At 25.7% G+C, this 19,490-nt stretch overlaps 1 protein-coding gene across 3 annotated transcripts in view; it reads right to left on the bottom strand.

Annotated features, from left to right (window-relative positions):
• The window catches only part of LOC132924359 (protein EFR3 homolog cmp44E), a 53,398-nt gene that overhangs the window by 12,035 nt on the left and 21,873 nt on the right, over nucleotides 1-19,490 (bottom strand). The window contains exons 1-2 of one of the 3 annotated variants that reach the window (XM_060988626.1): nucleotides 4,532-4,631; nucleotides 1,590-1,644 (exon numbers count right to left, since the gene is read on the bottom strand). The exons of 1 other annotated variant lie outside the window; for it this stretch is intronic. In XM_060988626.1, the coding sequence (XP_060844609.1) occupies nucleotides 1,590-1,644; nucleotides 4,532-4,558 (82 nt within the window). In that variant the 5' untranslated portion in view covers nucleotides 4,559-4,631. Of the gene's footprint in view, nucleotides 1-1,589; nucleotides 2,143-4,531; nucleotides 4,632-19,490 lie in introns of those variants that run through there. One more of the 3 variants, XM_060988617.1, reaches the window with a different exon arrangement.

Genomic DNA, 19,490 nt, shown 5'->3' with positions numbered 1-19,490 from the left:
CAATTAAATTAAATTATTTTTTATTTTCATACATGAAAGAATACATGATATTAATATAGAATAGTAAACGGTAAAAACCTTTGACAAATATGATTATTACATAATATTATTATTATTATTATATTATTTTTTTTGAGAATGAACTCTATTAATAATCTACTCATTTATATTCACAAATGCATGCAGAAAATTGGATAATAGAGGAAACATTTATGGAAGGTAAAATTACACGGTTTGTTTCACTCTAATCGATTATAATATTAAATTATAAAATAAGGAAATTTAAATAAAAATATAAATAAAAAATATTATGGATTATAATAATATGATCATATATTTTCATTATTTATGATAGAAATAATAATTATTTTATTTTAATTTGACAATCCAAATAGATTAAAATTGTATAAATTAAAACAAGATTTATCAATTATTATTATACGAATTTTATACGTAGAAAATACATTTTGTATCACAATAGTTATGAATGCTTCACAATAATAAAACTGTTTAATTTTTTATCTTTTTAAACAGAAGTTCCAAATTATTTATTAAGCTATACTGCCACCGGTAAGTATTAATAATTAAAAAAAATTGAATAGTCATTATAAAATAGAAAAAGTGCTTGAAGTTTATGGTTATAAAAATAAAAATATTTAGGTATAGGTAGTTATAGGTAGTAGATACAATTATTTGTATAGCTTGTTTTGGTCAAGTTTAGAATATTCCGTCCATCTTCATTTTCGTCATTTTAAATATAAGCTAAATTTATCAGTAAAAATATTCTTTAATACAATTACTGGAGTTTGTTTTATTTTTTTTTTCTAGGTATAACTATGTTACCGCAATAAAAGTGCTTAAAAAGTTGTATGTGTCTAGCATATATAGTTGTTGTAATTGATGTTATAGTCAATTAACATAAAATTATTGATGTTAATGTTAAAATAGAATATAGATATACCGGTTTTGTATTGAATTATAATTTAGTATATAAACAAGTCATTATTCAATACTATGATGACAATTTATTGGCTTAAATAAATAATTGTTGTATAGTAAAAGATCGATTTTAATTAAAATGTGAGTAATAGTAAATATGTTTCTATACCTATCTATCAAATATTCATAATATCAATAAAGTTGATCTGTATAATATTGAATGTTAAAATAAAATTAGTATTTACCTATTAACTTACTTTAGATACATTACCTATGTCAAAATTATTTTCAATCGAAGGGCGTTAAGTGTTTTTGTACATAGATGATTTCAAACGATGTGAGATTTTTTGAACATTAGTATTCTAACAAAGTTTATGTAATTTCACTGATTAATTATTAATGGGGTATATACACTTAAAAGAAACGACTACGATATTAAAAGGAAACGATTAATTCACTTCGGTTTTATCAGACTAAACGATATTTTCAAGTTCCTTCTATGACATGAAACAACAGTACAAGACTAAAATATATATTTTCATTTTCATTGTGCAGTTTGTTGACAAAAAAAAAAAAAAAAATAATAATAATAATAGCAGGTTTTAATTTTTCTTTATATAATGAATAACGAGTTTTATTTATATACTCACATCCCGGGTCTGTACACTTGTCCACAATTGTGTCGACGCACTTCATCACATCCGCCTGTTTGTAACAACAGCAAAAACCCATAGTGGACATTTTATATAACAAGTGATATAGAAAATTTAGAAAAAAAAAATTAAAAATGAATTACAAACAATAATATAATATTATTGGGAAGCTTTAGAACAATTTTTTGGAGCAAATCGCACGGTGTCGTACTCTCTTTTAATAAATTGTGACATATATAATATTGTAAATTGTTAACAACAACAATATACGATTCATAGGGATAAAAATGTTCAAGATTGTTATTCGAATTAATTCAAACGTAATAAGTATACTAAAACCAAATTTGTCGGCGTATACCGAATTCGCGTAAATTAATTAATGTAAAAAAATGAAAAATACAAAAAATTTAAAAAAAAAACTAAATATATCTATGGGATATCAGCAGAATTCGTGTTGAATATATTATATGATTATCACTCGAGATGACGTTGGCTTGACGACTGCAGAGCGCAATGGTAACGTATAATATACCACCGGCAAAGCCGATACAACACTAACTGTGCGCGCGCGCTTTGGCCGATGCGCTCGGCGGGTGCCGTTTATTGTGAAAAGCTCATTCGCGAAACGTCGCCAACGCCTCATATATATACACGGGCCTGCAGCTCGCGACCCCTGTAGCGAAAATACGTACATTTTCTCGGCGCCAGTATTATTATTATTATGTGTGGTGTATCTTATCCACATGTATATGTACGTATAAACGAGGTGATTTACAGAACACGTTTATCCCAAATTTTTCCTTTAATAATTAATTTATTTCAATTATATAGGTTTTTTTTATTAAGTTTACTTAAATGCTATATTTTCAAATGTATATATATTGTATACCATTTAAAACCTAACCTTAGGATGCCCAGCCATGGCAATAACAATTTATTATTTTCAAATGAGAATTGCCCGTTTTTCCTGTACATTTTTAAGTACATGATTTGAATCGAGATTGGATGAGTAGTTTTTGAGTTATTTAATTCGCGTGACGCGTATTAAGGGTAAAATATTTGGAGAATAGGCAATACTGGGGCTACATACTACGATTTTAAAATTATGGAAATTAAAACTAATTTATTGACATTTTATAATAATTTGTAAATATTGTCTGAATTTAATAAATACTAGATTAAATATTATATCTATTTTATATTTTTGTAAAATCATTTTTAAGGATTACTTGTTTGAATTTAGATTTATAGACCCGCATAAAAATTTAAAAAAAATATTTATTAGAACTTACAGAAAAAAAAGTTGATTCTTATTTGAATTGAAAAATGAAGTTTGTTTAGCCATATATCCTATAGGACATTTTTAAAATAATGTACAAAATCTAAGTATCTGAGAATAATTTGACCCTTAAGTATATTTAAAAATTCCAAGAAAAAAAATTTGAACGAATTCATTAGTAACGAAAAAAATGGTGGGTGAGTATATCTTGGTGAATCACCCTATATATTATGAAGTACTTATAGTACTTAATATATATATATATATATATATATATAATATATATATGTGTGTGTGTGTAAACAGATTAATTTTTTTTATTGTATTATTGTGGAACAGACTTTTGTGCTTCTTATTACGAGTTTTTTAGCGATTTTAATTTAGCTTTAAACTTTTTTAGGACATGATTCACTTTTCGATGGACAGAACAGTTAAAACAAAATTTAGTATTACGCGTATAGTCTTTTATATTTACAAGCTTTATGTTTTTATTTTTTGTTTTTTGGTAGAGTGAGACGGAGCATAACTTTTCTTTTAATCAATATAAGTGTATCATAGAAATCGTATCATTGTTTAATAAAGATGATATTTTGGATAAAGTCAGTAGGTAAGTGTAAAGTTATATTAAAAAAACTTTCACTTAACAACTATTTTAATTGAATATTTCGAATTATAATGGTATAATTTTATACAACAGCGCAGTTTTACGTTTTTAAAGTAGAAATTTAAAACTGTAAAATGTTTGAATAAAATAATGAATGTTTCAAGATAGAATATAAAAATCGCATTTGTATACATATTTTATAAATAAGATGATATTAAAGGATATAGAAAATATTATATATATATTGCACACTGCTCGTTTTGTAAGTGTTTTTACCAAGAAATGTTTCGTGTCAGCAAGAGTAAGTGTCATACATCCGTTTTTTATACTTGAAAAACAACGAAAAAAGTGTCAATATCAGATTTGTGTGTCTTACCTTTTTTTTTTATCGGGAAACCTTTGCATATAATTTTTTGCAAATATGATTTTTGTTTTGATATGTTTTTAAACGTGATTTGTTTTAATATTATATTTAGGTGGGTTCACACTCATATAGATTATTAATAATGGCGGGGATTGGGGATGACATTTTTTAGGAAGGGTTTATGTTTTCCAATTTGTCTCTATTCAGACTCTCAAATTGTACACTAAAAGTCTATACTACAATATTTCTATTTGATTATTTATTAAATAAATATAAAATAAATAAATTTAGTGTATTAAGTATAGTTACTATAATTTATTTATTGTTTTGATAACAATATACATTTAAAATGCGTTTTTCTGTTTTATAACTCAAACCATGAAATATTCTAACATCACTATCTCTATTATTATATTGTACTATTTTAAGTCTAAGACAATACCGTAGACAAAATTAGGTTTGAAATTTTTCGTCATAATGTCTAGTGAAATATAACTTCATAAATCATAGTATTAAGTTTGTAAGTACTGTAAATAATGCAATTATTTTCCATAGTTTTATTTAATTATTTTAATTAAAATATTATTTTATGTTAAAACATTATTATACAAAGTCACATAGGTAAAATGCTTAACATAACTAAAGTATAAAATGTAAATTTTAACTAGGTACAATAAAATTATATTATTTACCCTTTCCACGTGTTTTTTGTTAATCATATTGGATATATTATTTTATGTTGAATATTTTACAATCTTGGTATTTTTACTGAGTGTACAACTCTTGTAATTTCTGAAATCAAATAATATAAATACTAATAATTTTATATACTATAGAATATAATGGTTAATAAATAACGATTAATGATATAATAATCAACTAATATTTTTTTTAACAGATTTTAAAACCAAAAAACCTACTTAATACTTATAAAAATATAACATTAATAGCTTTTAAAACGTTATTTTTTAGATAGATTAAATTTAAAATTATTTTGTGCTTTTTTTCTAACTTTAAAATTTTGTTTTTAAATTGTTCTTTTTTCGGTTTTAACAAATAACAAGTGGAACAAAATCTAAGTTCTACAAAGAAATATAAATAATTATGTAAATTTAAAAATGTTTAATTAAGTATTATTTATTAATTTATAGCTATCTACTTTTATAGACTTCTATTTTATTGTTACTTGATATTGATAATTAAATGTCATATATAATATTGTAAACCATACCTCATTATAATAACTCGATATAAAGACTTTAACCTTTTTGTATATACCTATTTAATATTTACGTACTAGATTCTAGTTACTAAAATATTAATTAAAATGAAATACATTTTGAATCGTTTAATTTATTTTAATATTATTATAAGTATATCAAATGTTTATCAAGATTTTGAAAATAATATAGTTAAGTATACTAAATTAATAAGAATAATCCAAAGTTCAAATTATAAATAATTATTATGACTAGTATTTTAAATGGATGTCTGAAATTCTATTCAAAATCAATTAAATTGATTGGTGCGATGGTACAAATCATCTATAGGTAGTTGATCCCTGACAAAATTAGATTAAATGGTTTTAACAAGATTATAAGAAATATTTTAAATTTATGACATATGACACATTATATTAATAGGGCAATAAGGTTGGTATTTATTCATATTTCATATACAGCCCACAATAGTACGCTTCATATGTACAGACGTATAGTTGAAATTTTAATCACATACTTGAGTAAATTAAATGACATTACTGGAGTCTAGATTTATATGCAAAAACATATTTTTAATGGACGTGCAGTGCAGTAATAGGAATAAGAAATGTATGCAACTTGTAGAATCTATAAAAAAAAAGATGTTTTTGCATATTAGAGCTTATTTTGACTTAAAAGAATATTTTGAAATACTTAAGCTTATATATTATGCTACATAATAGAATATTTTAGCATATTTCCGTTGTATTGGTTTATATTAGAGAGTATTTTGGAGTATTTCGCTTAGTTTTAATATTTATTCCCCGTTACTAGGTAATTATTTACTATGATAAATTTTTGTTTGTTGTTATTTGCATGAAATCCAACCATAGACATAAATATATAATTTTCATATTATACACATAATCCTACTGTTGCGCATTTTATGAATAATAATTCAAAAATATTATGGCCACCAGGTAGAAACGACGAAAATATATTATTGATGTTAACAGATGCATTTCCCTATATGGTGAAAACTAGTGATTATTTGAAAGTATTTTATATAAATACGATACGCGTAACTTGTACTGATCATACGCTAAATAGGATTGCAGAAAAAGTTATAGGGAGGGAAATGCATTCCGCAGTAAACGAATTAAGTATCAATTTAAAAAAAAGTTTTAAAAGCTCCAGGAGCATATTGAAATGTATAAAAACATTTTACCAGTGTGCCATTAAACCCTGCTCCTCAGCTCCTGTATTGTTAACATGAAGAATATAGCTGGATGCTGCATTTTTTATATAAAATTATTTTGACAGTTTAAAAATGTGTTAGAAAAACTCGTAAACGATTCATAAATTACCATAAAAAATATAGGTACTTATACTGATTTATTTTCCCTGGTACTGGTATTGGTATGATTTGGTATTTCTTTAGTCACAATTTTTAGTAAACGATAAAGGTTAGGTTCGGCTTGGTTAGATTAATTTTGTTTTCTGAGAATGTATCAATAAAATATGTTAAAAAACTTTTTATTATAGAATTTACAAGTTATTAAACGCAAACACATTCATTATTCTCATTACATATGTTAAATACGTAATTAAAAATAGTTTTTTGTTTAAAAATCTTGACTCTAACAATATTTATTTACAGTTTATAGTATTATTAATAATTATATAAAATAATAATTTACCTAATAGTTTTACACTAACAAAGTGTGTACATCTAAAATTTAAAACGAAAAAGTTAGGAATTACCTAAGTATTCTATTATTGTTATAGTAAGTAGTTATCGGAGTTGTAAATTAATCAGGAAACAGTTTAAATGTAAAAAAAATAGTGCTGTAATTAAGATAACATAACCTTCAATGTAGGTACTATTTTTCCATATACCCAAATAACCTACATTGCACAAAAACGACTTACTCTAAACCATTATAAGGTTATTTTGTGCGGGATAATTACTAAAAAAATTAAATACAAAATTTTCTTAATATCTATTTTTTATCATGCTATGGTATGATTATTATAGGTATATTTAAGTATACTATTTTCATAGACTTATAACTAATAATTTACTAGTTATATAGTATGTATATATATGTTGATTATTATTCTTTGATTTATTTACGTCAATTAATTAAGTAATTGTCAGTTGTGAGTTGTAAATCTCATCACCGTGACGGGAAAAATGTGTAACCTCACTGCTAGGCGATGATTGTCCGTCTTAAACTAAAAAAGGTGGACAAGTGGGTACCAAACTGCCGTGTCGAGTAGGTCACAGTAATGGATATGATTTTTGAATTCAATGATATATGTATAATCATTATTCGTTGTAAACGAAAAACGACTCTGAACGAAAATGGTCACTAATTAAAGTCACTTATTTTACTATTAATATGACAGTAGGTTGATTTAATATATTTTGAAAACAATAAATATATTAAATTATTTAAATTTAAATTATTATAATATATATAAATAATATAAATATAATTATGTATATATTTTCTACCATATTATATTTTTATATTTTTATTGCTTTTCTTTTAAGCCAATATTACTTCACTATAAAAGTGTGAATAAGTTCTTAAAATAAATATTAATTAGTAATTACATAATATCTTAAAATTAATTTACATGTTTTGAAAATATCATTGCAAATAATGTAATTTATAATATACGTAAATGTTTTAAATCCTAACAAATAACGTTTTTGAATTATAACAAAATATAATTAACAATTAGCATCGTTATTCATTATTTAAATATGTAATTTCATCAATAATTGCATTTTAAAGATTTATTAAAAATAATTGTAATTATAATTTTTTAGGTTTATAGTTTAAGTATATGAACTATAGTATACTATAATACTATATTATATACTATATACTTAAGAATAAAAAGAAATGTACTCATATCATACTAGTATCATATAATATCGGAATTATTGTACTCGACAGTCATATAACAAAGAGTGTTTTTTTCTATAATAAATAATTCATTATTTTTAAAACTTTAAACGTTTTTGATAATATTTTTTTACATATTTGTAAGTAATAAAAATTTTTTTTCTAAAAGCAATAATTTTTCTATTTATTTTGTTACGTTATTATTCTTTAAGGTTTTTGCGTTTTTGTACGATAACTTATATTTTTAATTTTAAATTTCCAAGCATAATATTATTTGGCGTATTTCGATACTTAATAAATACAATTTTGGAGGGATAGTTTATTCATGAATTTTGCATATAATTATTTATTATTAAAATAAACAAAAATATTAACATATTAAAAAATAATTTAAACAGTTAAATTAATATTAAACAATATTTATATAATTTCATTGAATACCTAAATATTTTAAAATATGAAATCAATTCCTAAAATAACTATGTACATTATACATATTTATAGTAATTAATAGGCAAATAAAAATCTTTCAAAAGAGAAGTATGATTTTTATAAAAAATGATAAACTTTATAGTTAATGGGTGCCTAATTGTTAAAATTTATAATAATAATGTTTATCAAATGTTCAAGTATGATATAATATTTAGGTAACTAGTAATAAAACGTATTTTTATCATTATATCTATAGTTGGATTTATAATACATCATATTTTACTATTTTATAGAATTAATTCCTAAAATACCACGCAAAATAGTTTATTTTTTATTTGTTAATATATTATTGTAATTATCTTTTGTAAACGTTTGAAATTTTTAATTATTTTCAATTTTTTTAAATTCATGTATTGACATGAATCAAATAAATATGACAGTAATTTATTATGATTATTCATTATAACCTGTAAAAGCTGTTTAAACATTTTATGGTGATGAAATTCATTAGATTTAGTTATCTATATTTTCACCATTTTTATAAAATGCTTGATATGAATTTTTTTATGAGACAGTAACAGTGTATCATTATTAAAATTGCATTCATAAAGAATAAGTATAATATATATATATATATATAATATACAGAATCAAGTTTCTTTTACAAGTTGGCACAGAATCATTTTTAGATTATGGTAATTTTTATAATTTTTCTTTACTTAAAATATTAATCTCTGTAGATAGTATAAATATCTATAAAAACTACTAAGTCTTAAAACAATAAGGTATTATATATGTAAAAATTTATAATAATGCAGATATGTTGGATTATAGAATATATAGAGCATATTTAGTTATATTTTATTAGTAATTAATTTATACTTATGAAGTTTAATGTTTCACTGCTCTACAAACTATAGTTAAACTTAATGCCATTTGAACCTGTAAATAAATATTAATTATATGAATATTTAAACGCTTACAAACTGTGTAGGTTATCATGACTATATTATAATATGCATAATGATCATGCTCATACTAAATTAAGTTTGAATTAAATAATATATGTGTTTAAGCATCTTGTGTATTTTCCTAAATATAGTAATGTATCAATTTGAAAGCATAATTTAAGTAACCCATAATAATTTGTAATTAATGATTTATGATGTAGAATTTTATACATGGAGTCATCTTATAAAGATACAAATAAATGAAGAACATCATAAATTATAAAATTAGTCTAACTTTTAACTTTTTTAAGTTCACCATATATAAACTATATTTAAGTTATAAAAAACGTTTATTATTATAGGTATTCATTAATAATTATGTGTTTAATGTTTTGTTAAAGAAAACAGAAATACAAAGGTTTATTTAATAATATTAATTACAAATACAAAATATGAGTGTTATTACCTAATAATTAAAAAAAAACTTATATTTCTATATAATATATATTATATATTTACAAATTACATTTTAATTTTTAAGCTCTGCGTGTCTAATGTCTATACTCTACATTATATATAGTATAATAATGACTGATTAGGTTAGGACTTTCGATTAGATATATGATTATAATATGATAGAAATACAGATCCTATAAACATGATTACTAACTACTAAAATAACTTTAAAAGCATAAAATTTAAAATTATTTCTTTTGATAAAAAAGATTTAAAATTAATCGTAAATTGTAGGTAAATTGCAATTGTAATTGTTATTTTTATATTTTATTCGATTTCATGCAACTCTTTATATAGACTCATGCCATACTATTGGTATGTATTAATTATTTAAGAGGATGCTATAATCACACGTGTAGTTTCAAAATATACAACAATATTTATTTATTATTTTTTATTGAATAATAATTATAATTTATAAAAAAATAAATTGAAATTAAAGTAAATATTGAAAAAATAGTTATGAGAAAATAATAATTAGGTATGTAAACTGATTTTATCTTTTTTTAGTTCACCTGCTATAGAAATTTCTGTCAGTTTATATTTGAATCTTTTTTTAATTTAATTATTGTTTATTTTTATTATTATTTTTTATTTTATATGCCGATTTTACTTTAATTATAACTTATAATAACATAATATGCAATAAATAATCGAATATGACCTTTAAAATATTGTTTAACAACTGTAAAATGTTTATATATGCATAAACATGCTCTTAAAGATTTGTCATTCGAAATTTTTAATCATCGCCGTCATGAAACATATTTTGCGCTTACTTAGCATGGTATAGTACAATCAACCACTAAAAATATGTAAATGCATACAAATCCGAGCACTAATGAATACATATACATATAATACATACTTATGCGGTCGAAAATCAAACTATAATATTATATAGACGATTAATGTTTAACTATTCAGCGTATTGGAACTCGTAAGCCGAATGGAGTGTGCATAATGCGTGGGATCAACGATATCATCATTCATCACTATTGTAAATATACCGAACTCGCAAAAAATCGGCGGTAATAACATAGTTAAAAAGTGATCTTAAATCCGTAAAACCGTGCAGACATCAGGTGACAAAGGACGTATTGATTAATTATCGTTTCATTAACAATATTAATAATTTTCGTATACACACATACCTATATAGTTGTAAGTATCTTTATGTGCTTGCTTAAATTGAGGGTGGATACATGGACATGTGTCGGAGTATCCTCATCTGTTTATTTTATACCCAAGCGTACCAATTTGTAATTAATGTCAATCGAAGTTGTAAAAACGAAAAACCTAAAATTATATAAATGATATATACATATAGGCGCGGTTCTAGGACTATATTTTCGTATGGGTAACAGTAGATTTTAATTAGGTTTTAACTGTAATTAATATTCCTATAACCCCAAAATTTTTTTAATAAAATACTTATGCTTATAGCCCCCACAAATACCTTAAATTATTAACAGTAGGTACATTATAGTAAGTAATTTAAAATCTTTATATTAAATATAATAGGTAGGTAATAGGTAATAAAGATTTTAAGTATAAAAAAATAGAGTAATCCTTAGTTTTTAAGTAATTAAGTATAATTATATTTAAATTTAACTGTTAAAAAAATACTTCAGACTAATTTAAAAAAAAAATGATAAAATCTAAATTTGAAATAGCTAGGATTCTTCTTTTTTTCATGCTTACAAATACTTCTGCACAATTGATAATAGTGTAAGGCTGCTTAATCGTGAACTCTTCATAGTATATCTTAAATATGTCTTAACACGTCGAAAAACTGCGTTAGGTTATAGGTCAAATGATAAAATATCTTATTTTTGTACAAAAAAAAGGCTTTTTTAAAATAAGCGGCATCAGAAATTTTGGTATGGGGGCAGCAACCCACTCTGCCAATACGCTAGAACCGCTACTGTAAACATATAGGTTACTAGTACTATTTACAATCAATGGTACGACGCGTAGAACATAGTTGGGCACGTGAAACGCGCGTTTACATTTCGAGAGAAATTAAAAAAAAATAATTATTAATTATTTAGATATTAGTTATTTCCTTTACAGTACAGCTAAACACGGAACATAGTAAGTGATGATATTATAATATAATAATATATATATATATATTGGACAAGTGGCCGAGGGTAAAATAAACACAATCCAGACAGAATACAGATGTAATATCATAATGTGCACTTGTCTGTCGTCCGCAGTATCCGCAATAAATCCCCGTCTTTGGGTCTTTACGCCGCGCGTAATGTACAGTTATACATACGACGGCGACGGACAAGGTCACGCCGGAAGGGATCGATAAACGCCGCCGTCGCCGCCGCCGACGCCGCCGCCGCCGAGGGGGGTGCGCGCGCACCGTTCAGCCTCGAAACCGGCCGCGGACGCCGAGGCGTCCTCTCCCCGTCCACCGGGTGACCCAGTGATCCGGTTCCCGGGCGCTGCACCGACCCTTGGCGACCCCGTTTCTGCCGGCGACACCGTGACCCATTTCGCCGGCGACCTATACCCGCCACCCACCGCGGCGGCCTATTTTTCGACGGCCCGCGACGACCGCCGTCGAATTGGTATAATATACGCGCGTGTTACCCTACACGATATGTTTATGTGTGTAAAATATCGTAACTATATAACGTATACGTGTGGAGCGCGTAGGCCGGCCACAACTGGTGTGTACGCCGCACTCGGCGAGGCTGCAAGTCGCCGGCGCGATTGGCCGCGGCGCATGTTATGTGGGTAACAGTATATTTTATTGTATCACATCGTACGACGCGTATATAACACACACACATATATATATATATATATAACCAGGTTCGACCCACGCAAATATCGGTCAGCCGATGTATGTATATATATTATGCGCATGTGGTACCTACATAATATTATTATATATGCTAAATAATATTGTGTACATACCACGTACAGTATAGTATAGGTAATCCATTGGGTTCCTGTAAAGTTATATGCGCAGTAGGTATAGTCTCCAAAAAAAAAAAAAAAAACCGAAAATAACTAGCGAAGGGTCCTCCCCCCCGACCCCGACCCGACGTTCTACGTTCTACGATAGGCGAGGCGAAATGATGTTTTTCCCCTATATATGTATATTATATAGCCACTTTATATCCTGCAAGCGTGCCAAGTAAGCAATCACATAAATGGTCTACTCAGAACTCTATAATACACATCCATCACTATAAAATAATATCTTACCGGTTTTTGTTTACCCGCAACACTATAGAATAACGACAAAAAAAAAAACTATTTCACAGTTAATTATTTTTGTGGGAGTTAAATTGTATTCAGGAGCGCAAAGCCGCTCTTATAGTCGCGCTACTGGATCCTATTCATGCTAATTAATTTTCAGAAGTCTTGTTATTTAGTAACGGTTTCTACACATTTATATATAGTTTGAACAACGTATAGCAGATGACTGATAGAGATATACAAATTAATTGCTGATAAAATATATGGTGTTACAATTTAGTATTATTTGTGATATTAAAGTTGTTCTTAATTTTTTTTTTTTTAATAATATATAAACTATGATTTTGACTTCATATCGTAAGACGAAAGAACATTTTTATGCGATTATTGGTGCAATGAGTATTGAACGAATTGTTTTTTATTTTTTATCTATAAACATTTATATATTTTTTTATGTAAGGTGTAACGAGATAAGAAACATAAATTATACAATTATATTTTAATATATATCGTATGCATGCGTTATTTGGATTGCAAAAAATAGTTATGTATACGTATACCTACATAAACTTTAACGTACCAGAAGACCAATCATATACTACCGTGTTGTATAAACGTTAATTTAGTGAGTATTTATTGTATAAACTATAAGGTAGACGACTTGCACGATATTGGTCAGTTTGGTGTTTATGAACCGTTAAAATATATCCTATTTTTGTGCAACCCTGCAGAGTTAATATAGCAAATGTAATATAAAAAAAAAAAAAAACTAGGAATACGTTTAAATACGTTTTAATAGTAAGGTTTCGCGCATTCCCCCAATTCAAGCACTAGTCATTGTCAATATCATCGCTCGTTCATACGTAATTAAGAAACTTTATAGGCCATGGGGAAAAATTTCAATAAAACCTAATACACGCATGCGTTGCACGATTTTTATACGTTGTGGCATCATGTTAATATTACGATTATGTTATGATATTAAGATTATATATAGACGCTTTTTATTTTTATACACAACGTTATTTGTATGTTTTGTGTAATATCAATATCATATACAAATTATACAGATTATAATATTGATATAGTATAGTTATACATTGTTGTAGAGTACAGTTTTTAAAATGGAACATATCACGGACCATGATAAAGTAACCTTCTGAATCGTCGTCGTTTTATTGACATATCGCACGAGTGGGTATAAGAAAACGGGAAATGTCAGGTTTATTATGAATTGATTTTAAACAATATAGTTGTAAAATTGGTATAACGCACTACTAATACACAGAAGCTATATAATTGAAAATTACTCATTTAATATTTCTATTTATGTAATACATCAAAGAGTTATAAAGAATTAATCTATTTCGAGAACTCTATAAAGATTTAATAAAATATATGACCTTATGCAGTTGCGTATCCAGAGGAGGGGTTAAGACCGTAAGGGTTTATAATCTCCCCTCCCTAAAACGTTTTCGAAATTAAAAAAAAAATACTTATATAGTTGCAAAATATAAAGTCTTGTTAAATTTAAAAGTTAATACAATTAATAAAAATTAATAATATTTAAGTCCAGTCCAGTGTAGTATGTATATAATATAACTAACACTAGTTTTTGTTTCATATATACATTTTTTTTTAATAACGACACCCGGAAAAACAACTGGATACGCCAATGACCTTAAATGTTTTATTAAACTAAAAAGTAAAACATACACGGTCTCAACTCGCAACTCACAAGACTCCGGTAAAAGTAGAGGTAATCGATATATTGCAGAGCATAATGTAAATACAACGAAAAAACACTTTTAGTAGTCTAAACCTATACAATTATTATTGTACATTTTCAATATTATAAAAACAAATATTTATAATTTAAAATTTAAAAACAAATTTATCACCATATTATACTATAAACGTTATCTAACCTAACATGTATACTAAATTGATGTAATTTATCAAAAGCAAAATTGAACTAAAACCACCTTTCAAATTCTGGATTTTATTTTAATATTCCGGTGATTTTTCTTTACGACCAGAGAAACTAATAAAAAAAGTATGACATTATGAAACTTTTGGGAGCACGCTCTTAGTAGAAAAAATTTATACAAGACAAAACTCAAAACATTTTTCACTGTATCTATGTGTAATACTTATATTATAAAATATTATATAAATTTCTTATATTCCATACTTCGTCTATAGAATATTAAAATGTAAAAATTCTTTTTAAAGTGATATTTTAATCGAAACTTTAGGATTAAGCAGATATACATATATATATATAATATAAATAGTACTACAATATATAAAAATTAAAAAAATTAACTTTAACTTATAAACCATGAAAATATTAAATAATTTTAAGTTAATTCATACTTTTCGGTTGTGTTAACTTTTAAGTATTAATAAGTATATAGTAAATTAGTATTATTTATGGAATTAATTTGTATAAATCCTTGTATAATTTTATGTTGTATATTGGTTTTAATTTATTTTACATTCTTAACATTGAAGCGAGCTAGCGAGGAATATATTCGTTTTCTTTCCATCGTTACGTTTAGAAGCAGATAATTTGCTCTAATTTTCAATATGGACTATTGGAGGTGGTTCTATAAACACATATATAGTATTAAATTATAAAAATTATAGTTATATAATTTTTAGTCTAGGAAGGAATAAGTTTAGAGACTTGAAATTTTCACTCAGTACTTATGGTTTATATACTTCTGTACCATTTTGTCTATTTTACATTTTTACATGGTATAGTTTTTAAAATATTTTGACTTTTTTTTAGATATTTATAGACACTTAAAAGAAAATTGAAAAAATATAAAATGTTGTCTAGGTTTTTCATAAGTACTTGGTCGCCAAAAAATATCTAAAATGTATGTTCAACAATATTTTTGCTCACAAGTTTGAAGTCAACATTTCAATAAATTCAAATATTGTAATGTAAAAATAGCAATTATCCATCAGAAGATTTTAGTTAATTTTAATTAAAAAAACATAAATAGTAGAAAAATTCTCTATCATTTTTTAAACACATTGAAATTTTGAGTAATCAGATTAATTGCATACAAGGTAAACATTTTTAAAATATTTGTAAATTTCAATTGAGATTTATGTCATGTTGATAAAAAAATATCCCTCGGGTAAAAAGCTTGAAAATGTAATTTTAAGTTTCACATAAGGGGTGTTCTTATAAAAATTTAAAAGTGTCATTATAAAAAACAATATTTAAAGTTTTTTTATAGGTTTTTTTTCTTTTAACGTATTTGAAGTCTAAATTTGTTGAAAAAAGTAATATTGATTTGATAAATTATTGCATGTAGTCAAAAATATAATAAAACGATTTGAGTTATGTTATTCGAAACAATATACAAATCGTAAGAATTTGTTACTTTTATTTTCATTGCATATATAAATATATAATGATAAAAATATGTTCAAAGTATAAAATAATTTTAAGCTATTGATAACATTCTATGATATATACGATGATATTATATTGAATTATCAGTTAGGTATATCGTATATGCTATATTTTTGCTAAAAAATAATTCAACTTATTTAATTAAGAAAATACTAATAATAATACGAATTTATGACTAATTAAGATATCGAGTTTGTGAAATACATTACCTATAAATTATAATTCCCGAAAATTCTTCAAGAAATGTTCGCGCCTACAGCAATATTAATAAATAAAGTAATACATTTTATTAATAAAACAGAATCTTATTAACTGATTTAATGCAACCAAAATATAAATGTAAATTATTAATGCCGTCGTTGATGCCGAAAATATGTAAATAAAAAAATAAAATTAATGAATTAGCATAATATACCCTATTTTTTTTAAAATTCAAACTCAACACATCTATATGCTATTACTTACTAAATGGCGAAGTATACCTAAAGGTATCTAAGTACACTCAAAACCTATTATAAGACAGATGTGCGTTCTTAAGTTTTTATAAATGAATTGCATTTAATAAAATATTTGAATTATTCATATTTACAGAAATAAAAGTTGTCAATAATAATGTATTATTATATCAAAATAATGTCTTAACTCCTATATGCAACGTAATACTAGTTACTCGCAGTAATCATAGAAAAAAGCCTCTGGGTGATTTGTCCAAGTTAGTTACACATTGTTACGAAATTGTATTTAATTGATCATCTACCAAAGATAGAAACATGTTTGTCCGTTTCACTTATTGTGTATTAAAATTTCTCTTGGTATTACATTGGGACGGGCAAAGCACATATGGTTCAGTTGGGAAAAATACTAAAAGTTACGTTTTAATATTTACTTTACAGATACCTCCTAATCCTTAAAATTAAATACTATTGTTACTCGGTAATTTTCAGTCGGACGGCATTATGAAACCATGTTGTTGCTTCCGTGTTCACCGCGTGCGGCCGTCTTTAAATTATCCGATTCTCAATCGCGTCGTTTTCGCGTCTTATAGAGTTTCGAGAACGCCGGTGGCGAATCTCGACCTGTAATCAACACGGTTGGCGAGTGCATATTAAACATCAGTGTTTCGCCAGTAGGTAGCGAAACGAGTATTGCAGGTCACCTCCGGTCCGTCGACACGTGCTATTTGCTTTCCGAGGATTACTGACCGGGCGGCGTGACAAAATAGGATGCACAAAGTCACATAATGCAAATAATCACATGTTATTATATTATTATTGTACCCGAGTTTTTTTTATAGAACTATTATACAGATTCATACACATCTACAGTCTAAGACCGTTGTTCATAGGAATATCAAGTAAGAACTCATTTCATTTGGTACAATACTAATAATACACTATAAACGATAAATGTATCAAGACATAAAGTATTATACTTTATACATCATCGTCAGTTCAGTTTATGACCCGGCGAGGTATATATAAGCTCACATTTTGATGTAATGTAACTGTTAATGCGTATATTGATCCGCTGTTACGCTGTATCATTTGGTTCGAGGCGTAGCTGATCCGAACGTTGTCGGTATTTTGATGGACATAAAATAATGTTTGGATACTGTTACGGTAGTTGCGAAAGTCCAACAGAAAAGAACGCGCCCTGAAGAACCCCGCGTCAAATAAATGCATAATCATTTATCAATAATTTAAAAAAAAAAAAAACAGTATATGTGTTTAAACGGTTATATATTATACTATCTGATCCCGTGCACTTCATTGCCCACGTGGTAAAAACTTTTTATAAATTAAAATATAATTAATTATTTTATTTAGTCTTTACAAGTCACCTATGTTTAAAAACAAAATGCAGAACACTGGCATGTAAAAAATAAAAATAGGTAAATTGTTTGTAAACGATTATTGAGTAAAACGCACTTATTAATTTTAATATCTATCTTTATATTTTATGCATTATTTACAAAATAAATTGTATTATTAAATTTAAGCATATTATACTAGTACAACTAATATTATTATCTTAGATTTTAAAATGATTTACATTGTATTCATATAAGATTTTTATATTCAATGTATTCAATAAAATATAATATTTAATTATTTATTCATAATAAATAATAATAAACAGAAAACTGTAGTATCACCGTTATTTGATAACGATGTAATAAATATAATTATTTTTAAGTCGATAAAAATAAGTATATGTCAAAATTTGAATTACATATTTTATTATTCTTTCATTATTATAATATTTTTAATAACTACATTATTGGTTTCCACCCACGCAGGTTTCCACTTATCTAGGCAACGGCAGTATGCTCGTATTATGTATTATGATTTTATGATACTCAAGTAAGTATAGTTGTAATTAATACACAACATTATAATGTGGAATAAAAAAAAATAAAAAATAAAGAAAACGAATGGATATACCATTTTGACAAGAACATCCCACATATCAGAGGTAGAAGTTCAATTATTACTTTTTGATATAATTTACAACGTAATATTTCAAACACATACATGCCAAACCATATTATATTAGCACGACAACGCCCGCCGAATCGCGCCAACGCCATAATTAAAAATTCTTTACTAAAATTCAATTGTGATACTATTAGATATTATATTATTATCACGAGCTTAAGTTGATGAAACTCCACACATGTCCACAAAAAATATAATATTCAGATGAATTGTTTTATTCCAATTAAAAGATGAAAACGAAATTTGAATAATATAAGTTCGACTATCAAATATAACGAAAAGACGTACTTGTTATACTTTTATACTTCTGTCTATCTACATATTTTATACACTTTATCGTTTTTAAAAGTTTTGGTTCAGGAGTTTAAATGGTACATATGGTAGGCCGCAGAGCCCATAAATGTGTTGTAAAATTATATTTGAATTCAATGTAAAACGATATTATTGAACTTTGGGCTTTGATGATCAACT

This window comes from Rhopalosiphum padi, chromosome 1, assembly GCF_020882245.1.
Source record: "Rhopalosiphum padi isolate XX-2018 chromosome 1, ASM2088224v1, whole genome shotgun sequence".
Taxonomy (NCBI): domain Eukaryota; kingdom Metazoa; phylum Arthropoda; class Insecta; order Hemiptera; family Aphididae; genus Rhopalosiphum; species Rhopalosiphum padi.
Note: the sequence above shows the minus strand (reverse complement) of the source record. Positions and strands in the feature narration are given on the sequence as shown.